At 43.1% G+C, this 9,618-nt stretch overlaps 1 protein-coding gene across 2 annotated transcripts; it reads right to left on the bottom strand.

The window, feature by feature from the left end:
* Positions 1-459: 459 nt before the first annotated feature.
* LOC107219761 (proton channel OtopLc) lies at positions 460-9,244 on the bottom strand. 2 transcript variants are annotated; one of them, XM_015658091.2, is made up of 11 exons: positions 8,711-9,244; positions 7,998-8,623; positions 6,900-7,095; positions 5,743-5,948; positions 5,449-5,624; positions 4,993-5,154; positions 4,602-4,874; positions 4,261-4,508; positions 3,770-3,903; positions 3,077-3,309; positions 460-1,103 (listed from the first exon to the last, which is right to left on the bottom strand). In XM_015658091.2, the coding sequence occupies exons 3-11, from the start codon at positions 7,058-7,060 to the stop codon at positions 813-815; spliced, it is 1,884 nt and encodes a 627-aa protein (XP_015513577.1). In that variant the 5' UTR covers positions 7,061-7,095; positions 7,998-8,623; positions 8,711-9,244; the 3' UTR covers positions 460-812. The 2 variants fall into 2 exon arrangements, with proteins under 2 accessions (XP_015513577.1, XP_015513578.1); XM_015658092.2 differs by having other exon boundaries at positions 5,752-5,948.
* Between the last annotated feature and the right edge of the window lie 374 nt (positions 9,245-9,618).

Raw genomic sequence — 9,618 nt, 5'->3', positions numbered from 1 at the left:
GTCCGGACCACCGCTCGACCGCTCTCCCTGACCTCCGTCGCTTTTCCTCCACCTACCCCCATGTACCTGACGCTGCCGCTGCACGCCCTCCTCTTCGACCTCCTCGTTGTTCAGCCTGACGTGATTGCCACCAAAATGTGTTTACCGTAAACTGTATCAAACTGTCGGCCTGTGGTGCTGGCTCTCCTCCGCTCCGTATGACCCTTGATCGGCGAAAGTACGCGCGCTCTTTTTCTCTGTCCACCCGTACCTTCGTACGTATTCACGGCGAAACACTCGTCGATTTTCCCCGAGCTTGTTCGCCGGGTTTCATCGAGCGTACAACCGCCACTTCACCCATGTCCGTTTCAACCCTACAATCGCCTAATGAAACTCGATCGTGGAACGTTCCCCAACAATTATTGGATCTCTTTAGGATTAATCAGTCGGGAAGGTGATGAAAAAATATAACGTAACAAATTGTTCGAGTTAGAGCGTTGATCCGGGGTCAACCATTCTTCGAGTCAAGTTGCACACCGCGATTTCACCCAGACTTTTGGCATTTACGTTGATACGTGTAAATTCGTTTCAAGTCACGAGCACGTGTCGTTGGGTCGTTTTACATCAAGTCACGCAAGTCTGTACTCGAGTTCACTCGAAGTCCTTCGAATTCGTAAATTAAAGTCATTCGTTCGAGTTCGACGGTCTATGGATTCGGATGCAGGCTTCACCGCAGAACGGTTGACCCCTTACAGCGATGCCGTTTTACTTCCCAAGTTTATAAATACAATTTAGGTAAGATTACATCGAATAAATGGAGTGCGCTTGAGGTATCAGCTTGGCGTTTGAGCGCATCCAGGTGGTCTGTACTTGTAGCAGCTCTTCCAAACCTCGAAAAGGCAAATCGCGGAGTGAAACCTGAAGAATATTGCCAGCGGCATCGATACGTGAGTGATTATGGTCCAGGCCCAGACACCGAAGAATTCAATGTGCTGCGGACGGACTCCGGCTCGAGATTTTTCCAGAGTATTTACCGACCAGAGCGCGATGTTCGCTACTATCAGGAAGGTAATTAGCTCTTTTCCCGGCTTATCGTACGTCGCCGAACGTCGCCTCCAGGCAACCTGGGTGGGAGAGTGACAAAAATGGAAAAAGTAATGTCGATATTAAGCCGCGTTCCCTGAATTTTCAAAACATTTTTCCGTATGATATTCGACACGGGTGTTTACGTTTGTGTTCACGTTTCAACGTTCGAGAAGTAAATATTTATCCGTCACGGGTGATCGGATGTATTTAGTATCGCGAACCCTCTCGTTTACCCAACAACTGTGTACGTATTCCCTGTCGCAGGTTCACAAACAGACAGTCCGACGGTATTCACGTGAAGCGGATCGTGTATTTCATCCTCGGATGTTGGAAAAATGTGTCAATATCATACTCGATTATCAGCTATACACATTGTGCGAACGTATCTATAGCTGGGTATACAAAACCAACCGTGACGCGGTGTACGGTGTATGAAAAAGCAGCGAAACAGTGATATCGCGTGTCTAATGGTATGAGAACGTACGCGCCGTTGTTCGACCTTTTACCACGCGTAAAGGTAAGAAGGTGTATTTTCTCACCCTTTATGTATTTACGCGAACGAAATGAAGATGCGTTGAAAAACATTGAAATTAAGAAATGGATCAATTAACGGTAAAAGGTGGCATGTATTGTCGGTTATGCCTTTTCATCGCCAACTTTACGATGAATAATCACGTACGCTTATGGGGTATGGGGTCGCATGTGCCTACATGACGTGCGATCTTATACCGTTACTTTTGATATTATTTTTTGAGAAAATAATGAATTCTCAACGTTCTTCCCGAAATTGACGAATCTTTACGTTTCAAAGGTTTCTCCATCGTTGTAAAAAAAAATTTATCATACTATTTATAAATTTGACGAATAAAAATATAGTGTGGTGCTGAAAGGGCGTATCCACCAAATACGAGGCCTTTTACCTTTATTTATTTCTTTCGGCTAATTTTAGTGTAAATACGCGTTTTGAAGTGGTTTCGTAGCAAATGCCGTGGAAAAAAATCATATACCATTTTACCATGAAATTCACTTTCTACATGCGTACGTCCTTATATAAGGGAGGTGTTGGTATAGCTTCGACAGTCTAAAATTATACCTATTCGTAGGATTTTTTTTTTTTTAGAGAAAATTTAAACCCCTCGAGCCATCTGAGTTTGAGGACTTTATTATTCATAGTTTTAAAAACACTTCAGAATTTATTCATTGAAATTAATAACAAGATCGTGCGTATAAGTAGCGAACAAATACGTTTTCAATCCGGTAGCGCAGATTACTTGGTCAATTTTTATCCGATCGTCTTGAAATCTTGACACAATTTTTAAAACTTGTTTGTCGATTCGAGCTCGGGGCTAGATTTTTGAATTTCAATTCCCCAATTTTTTTAACATCATTCTGATCTGATGTATTGGAAAAAAAAATTTTTTTTTCAACATTCGAGCTGTGAGCTCTAACCCAAGAATATGTTTTTGTCTCAAAAAAAAGTTTTCTACCCGTTAAAAGTTGAACAATGATGTCGGGATATGCGCCATCGCAAAAGCTCCCGAGTTCGGAGTCGTTGGCTACTTATACGCCCCATTCCGCCATTTTGTTATTAATTTGACTGAAAAAACTCTATAATGTACTCGAAACTATAAATAATAGAGCCCTCAAACCCAAATTCCTCCAAGTGTTTTAATTTTCTTTCAAACTGTACCCTCCCCTTAAACCATTGGATACCTCGGCGATATTTCTTCCCAGTCGTTGCCCAACGAAAGCGGGGCACCCGTTATTGTAACGTGATCGGCCGGGCCTTTAGTGCAGTATATTAATCCTCGAACGGTCGTATTGCAGAGCTGTGAAATGCAAAACCTTGTTGCGCGAAACGCAGTGACGCGGCACGGAACGACCGCGTTCGGTGGCAGGTGTGTGCACAGCTTAACCGCGAACACAGCGTGTATCAAAGTGGCTCGACAACGTCACGGTATAATCCTGGCAGGCAACGGGAGAAATTTCTATCTAATTTGTTGTCACTTACCTTAATGAGCAATGTTTGAACGGTGCTTTGAACGAGTGCCAATATGTCGGCGGTCAAAGCGATACCCCAGCGTGGACCAGTTGTCAGAAATCCTCCCACCACGCTGAACAAACAGTGCAAGTAAACTCCTGCTTGAGCCGCCGCCAGCAAAGTCGCGTCCAGGTTCTGGCCCTTCGCTGGCTTTGGCTCTAGGTGTCGTAATTTTATCGCGCCTCCAACGGATGCCATTATACCTGTTGACGTGAGAAGAAGTAAAGAAAAACAACTCCTTTCCGATCACTCGAATCGCGATTTCTCGGCATTATTCGACAATGAAAACGAGTGAATATCGTTTAACATCGATGATTGTTTCACCGAAGTAAAAGTTGACATCGTGATTACGTATTTCATGATTACCTGTATGTTGTACAGCGATTACGAGATATTACTTGACAGATAAATTTTACTTTGATTACGCGATTTCTCATGATTTCTAAGATTTTATACGACTTGCAAAGAGATTCCTGTAATCCTAAATGATTTCTCATGAGTACCGATGATTTACCTTGACGATTACTTATGCAGAATTTTATTCTAACTTTACCGAATTCAGTTCGATTACGGAGATTACGATACGATTTCGCATAACATTGACACCTCGGTCGTTTCGTCGAAACATCCCTTACTCGATACGATTTACTTTGTTCGATTTACCTCCAAGCAGTATGCAAGCCTCAAGGGCCGTGACTTGTTGCACGGCGATGTCGGGCTTTTCTTCTTTCAGTACGAAGAACATGATCAAGCTGAGTATGGTTGCAGCTATGATCAATATACCGGCGAACAATCCCCTGAAGAAAGAAAATAACGAACACGTTCATCGATTGTTCAATGTAGGGCGTTGATTGCTAATGGGTAAAAATCACCGAATCTTTTTTAATTGATGTGAGTGTATGTAACACCTTTGACCCCGTAGTAAGAGAAAATATCTCATCGCCGGACGCGACGCGGTGAAATCATATTTTATCTGTACATTTCGGTAACGCGTCTCTTTATTATACGGATGGAACAAAGTAAAGGGTCGTGCTCCGTTCATGTCCGAGAAACTTACGATATTCGAAAATGAAAAAGCATCATGCAAATCTTTACAATCCTGACTCGCGGGCGCAAAATCTTGGCGGTAATTGAAAATTGATTAGAACACTTGCTTGTGTGCGCTGCTGCAGTCTATGCTCAGTTGGTGAATAGATCTTGTAAGACTTTCGCTTCTTGTCGGTTTCTCATCGATCCTTTTCCACATCTCGAAGAGTATAACCGCGCAAATTAAACTGAACTCAATAGTGCAAGGGAAAAGGAACGGGCTCGCATTCGTGAGAAGTCCCGACAATATTCCACGCCGACTTTCGTGTTCGTTTTCCAGCTGGTCAATTTCGTGACGTGTCTCTTGTATCAAAGCCTGTTAAACGAAAGTAAACATTTTTACTCGAACAAAACGAAGTGGCCAATGATTAATTAACAACCCACAGTGCTTGTGATTTTCGCACTCTACCTGCAACCATTCGCATAAATTCGTTGCGATCATGTGCATGAGACCCAATTTGGCGAGGGCGCCGTGCCTCGCGAGTTCCAAGTCTTTGCTGTTCAAAAATATGAAGTGCATCTGGGCTGTGACCAGAAGGAGACGCGCAGCCGGCGTTAGTGCGCGTAGAGCACCCGAGGACGTCGCTATTTCGGCACCGATTTGCAACCCGGTGAAGACCAGAGAACCAGCACCGAAGCCAACAGCGCCAAGTCGGAGACAGAAGCTGCCGTACTGCTGAGCCTGGAGGTATCACCGAATTCGGTATGTTTGAAAACCAACTTTACCAACTTAGGTGTAAAATACTTCCTTTGAAACAGCGTCTCTTCGACATGTAAAAAGCACGCAACCGAGGAATCACCTGAATTATCGGCGGTCTGCCCGAATCCACGGGAAACTCGTAGATCTTTTCCTCCATGTTGTGCTTTATCAGCAACCTCTTAACCGCCTTGTCCCTCATGAGCGTGGTGTAGAGCATCACCACAAATGCCACACTCATCAAGTACAAGTAGAGGTAGTAACCCTGTCGAGTATGGAGAAGGAAATTTTTGTTATCCGATCGTTGGTCGACAGGAGTCAGGTGCTGTATGAGGTGCTGTTTCGTCGAGTCTGCGTTAGTCCGTAAGTTACACAATCGAATGCCAATAAGTCGGTTCAAAACTCGCGTTTAAGCCATCGGAAGAAAGAGACTTGGATCGATGGGATCGGAGTGTTTGGGAGAAACGGTGTTTTTGGATCCGTCGAGTACAGGGTACGCTGCGAAACAACGTTGGGCTCGGAATTCCCGCGGTCGGTTCGCTACCATGTTTTTACAGACCTGATCGTAAGCCGTCGGCACACCTTTGCTAACGCTGGCGGTAACGGGTATGGCGACACCAACGACTACCAGAAGTTTCGCGTAAAGTGTGCTCAGAGTTGACATAAGCTCCTGGTACTTGTGGTTGTACTTCTTTTCCGTGGGCGGCGTCGGCGGCGTTGGCGGCGTGGGTGGCGCTGAAACAGGAAAATCGCGCCTCCGAGGTCAACCAATTTCTCCGAAAATACCTTCCAGTCGCGCACCCCGTGCTCAAAGCGGTTCAACTACCGTCCACGTAACTTAGTCCAAACTTACTCCACTCACCCTTCGCGACGTCCATGTTCACCAAGGGTCCTGCCGCTGTGCCAACCGGCGTTAATTGCAACATCGTTGGCCGGAGAGGGTGATGGTCTTGAATATGAGAAATCGAGAGTTGGCTTTCGTGCCGCTGGCCATAGTCGTGATCGAGTGACACGGCCGAGGGGAGGGATATGTTACTTCCCAGTTCGGTCATCAGAGCCCTGAAACGCGATGCGAAAAATTCACATTGGTTATTATTAACATACAAGCGATCGTCGAAGTGGTTCGTTCGTTAGCGAGGACCACCTTCGACTTTACGCGACTTTCGATGGATTGGTTAACCGAACGAATGCGTTAACAAGTCCGTCCAAACTATTTTTAACGCTCCTGTTACTCGAGGGTATCGCAGAGGTTGCTTTTTATCCATTCATCGTCCTTGTACGACGGGGCGAGGAATCGAGCTTCGCGCACACGTGCTTGCGGAGGCGAATGTTGAGGGGGATGAACTTAAATGGAACTGTTGAGCCATTGTGTTTGCTTGATTAAATGAACGAAGGTTCAATGACGCTTTGCACCACAGTTACAGATACTATTATTACACCCGTTGTTTCCGATACTCGATATACGGATGTACGCTGGGATGTGGCTAGACCTGCATTATGCGCCTCTAGCATCTTACGCACGCGCTTCCCTGAGTGCATTTATGCCCTACACGTATTTCTGTTATCTGTCAGTGAGTGAGCGAGTGAACGAGGATGTGTGTAAACGTATTGTAAGGCTACAAAGTGGAACGCATCTCGTATCGATTGCATTTCTGTCTGGGAACTGAAACGGGAACGCCCGCTTTTCTTTTGTACCTATCTCTTGCTTAATGGACCTTTTGACAGGAGTAAGTGAAAATTCGATACCGCATCGAGGGGTTTCAAGGGTCGTCAAAAAATGATGCAGTCAATCAGTTCCCCCTTCGCCCTACATCAATTAACGCTGATACAGGCAATTCCTTTGACAATGATATCGTTTAAGAGAATATTAATACTGTTTCGTTTGCTAAAAAAATCTACTCAAATTGACATATCGTTGGGATATTGATTAAGAATTGAGCCAAGTTTTTAAAATTCATATTGATTCTATGCTGTTGAAAAAGAAAGAAAAAAGTTTTTCGTATCAGTTACCCGAGTAAAGCTCTTCTCTGGTTCATGACAGCGTTTGCTATGCTTTGTCTCCTCAGACTCAAACGCTTGTGGGGATTATCTATTCGTTCCATGTTGATGTGCATGTCGGGAGAATGTTCGCTACCCGCAGGAGGCGGCATCGGAATTGGCTCGTTGCTCATCTTCGAAAAAGAGTTACTCAGAAACTCTCGAAGTTCTGTAGGAAGAAGAAAATTTTTTTTTTAAAGAAGTCGATTTTCTGTGATAAATATCACGATTTAAGGAACAAGCACAATGGTATTATTCAGGCTTGTTGAAATTTGTTTATAAAATCACAACCATTATCAATATTTGTACTGCTATGCACCGAACTGTGAACGTGATAATCATTCTTATTTTCGTATACAACGTTACGTCGGTGTGTGCTCTATTCTCTTTAACACGGATCATGACGAAAAATTTGGCCCGCGTGATTCGTAGCGCGTTAATATTTCATGCTCTGTTTGACAAATCAATACGTTTGATTAGTATACGTGCGAATGACTGACACCAAGTTAGCGATTGAAGCGGGCCAATGGCATTAAACGTTGCTTCCGACGTATCTGTACAAAGACATGCTCTTGTAGACTTGCGAATATCGAGTATCACCCACTTGTCCGAAGACTGTTGTTTGTCACATAGTTATTTACGTACTACTGCCGTGATAATTGAACGTTAATCCAATGATGCCGGAATTTGGAACAACATCGTTGTTGTTAGTGACTTGGATCGGAGAAACAAATCTCCAAATTCCTGCTCTACAGTTTTATTAATAGCAATATTAGTTTTTTGTATTTTCTCTTCTCGCTGTCAGTCGTTTAAGTCATTTTTCTCTATTTGTTCAATTATTTTCTCTTCTCACACATAGCTAATGTTACAAGCTTATCAATATTGATAAGTACCTAATTCAATCTTACACGTTCTATCTATGAAATGTGAATTTTTTACGTTTTATTATTCGCGTGCGTCTAACATTTGGGGCATAAGACTTTGCTACATAAACGGTAAGTCGATCGATATAAATATCTGAATGAAGCGGAAAAAAAATCGACGAACGTATAAATAAGAAAAATTGCTTACGTCAATGCTGTGTGCGGTATTTTCTTGGTCGGTTCGACTGCAGAAATTCCCCCTCGTTATTTGCAGATTCGCAAATCCTTTCCCAAGGATCAAAGCGGATTAAGCGTGGATTGAAATATATATGTATATGTATGTATTTTTTTTTTCGAATATTTATATACGTATTTTTCGCCTTTTTTCTCTTCCAAATTTCAAACGACGTTTCGCGCGAATCTCTTACTTTCTTGTTTCGCTCTTTCGTAAAGTAGGCGTTATATAATGTATGTATGTATGAATGCGTATGTATATACTTAAGGCAGGCGAGGAATCGTTACTTGAACAATATCCAAAGTTTATCCAGTGACAATACGAAGTGCGGTGAAAACTTTTGTGTCACTTCCGAGTCAACCAGAAACTCACGTGGATTTTTTCCTTTTTTTTCCTTCCTCCCACGCGAACTTTCAATTTATTCCTTCGAATTTTTCGCCTCTTTGAATTTTTAGCAGTCGCTGCTCTCTCTTTCTCTCTCTCTCTCTCTTTCTCTTCGGAACTTCGATCGACACTCACGTCGGGTTTGTTTCGCTTTAAGGGTGTTTCTTCATGTTTGTTTTTTATACTTGGCTAAGCACCGAAATCACCTCGTTCAACTGGAGAATAAAAATATATACGTTTATACATAGGCATATGATTATCACCAAAGAAAGTAAAAAAGAAAAAAAGAAAGAAGTTTATACTTTGAGTAAATCATTTTCACAGTTTTTCTAATACGGAGAGTAACGAAGTTTTGTTATTTCCCAAAGCAGCGATGTCCGTGTGAAAGAAAAACCGCCCCTTTACTCTTTCCCTTTATATTTTTTTCCTTACAACTTATGGTAAGTAAAATGTTAAATTCGTTCTGAAATCGGTAGCTCGTCACGAGAGGAACGGGTTTTGGGTTTGTTGGCGGTGAAAAAGAATTCGATTCGCTTTTTCCTCACAACAAGTTTGAGAGATGATTTCTTCCCCCTGGCGTTTGAATCGCTCGTTCAAAACTCGCATCCGTCGTATTTTCTAGGCTGTTTTAGAATGCAGATTTTTGTAATGGATTCCGCGATCGAAGTGTTCACCGCCTGTCTTTTTCTTTTTTTTACTTTTCTTCTCCCTTCCTTACTTTCTTCCTTTTCTCATTCCCCAAGACCTCTTTCGCCGGGATTTCACACTGTCCTCCAGGCCTCTCTTCGAGAGCAGCAGCGACGGGCGCGAAAAGCTGGGACGCGAATTCGTAAAATCGTCCGGTAAGCGGCAATATGTAACCTCGGCATCTATCTTTGCGAATTAACACGTCTCTTCACGCCCCACCACGAATTGCTTGCACAGCGACGGAAATCTTTTTAGCGTAGATCGAGACACGAACATGCCACGCCTTTAGGAAGATGCTTTTTGCATCACTGCACAATTATATTTACAGCTTTTCAACACGCCGTGTTTACTCTCGCGGATTGTCAAGCTTAAAGTGTCACAGCTGATCGTGTCAAAAATATTTCACAATTTTTTCGCAAAAATTCATTCGTCTACTCGTTTGACTTTAGATGCTGGAATTCATTCTCCGATCGTTAATTACAATCGGTCAAAAATAGTGGGATGGAATTATTCGCTTGTTCAC

The sequence above is a fragment of the Neodiprion lecontei genome, chromosome 6, assembly GCF_021901455.1.
Source record: "Neodiprion lecontei isolate iyNeoLeco1 chromosome 6, iyNeoLeco1.1, whole genome shotgun sequence".
NCBI classification, from domain to species: domain Eukaryota; kingdom Metazoa; phylum Arthropoda; class Insecta; order Hymenoptera; family Diprionidae; genus Neodiprion; species Neodiprion lecontei.
The sequence above is the reverse complement of the archived record's forward strand: the minus strand, read 5'-3'. Positions and strand labels throughout refer to the sequence as shown.

Coding starts and splice junctions, on each gene's coding strand:
- LOC107219761 (XM_015658091.2), bottom strand. CDS start 7,060: ATGAGCAACGAGCCAATTCCGATGCCGCCTCCTGCGGGTAGCGAACAT. Junction 4,509..4,601: donor ATTTATGCGAATGGTTGCAG/GTAGAGTGCGAA, acceptor TTCGTTTAACAG/GCTTTGATACAAGAGACACG. Junction 3,904..4,260: donor GACTGCAGCAGCGCACACAA/GCAAGTGTTCTA, acceptor TTCTTTCTTCAG/GGGATTGTTCGCCGGTATAT.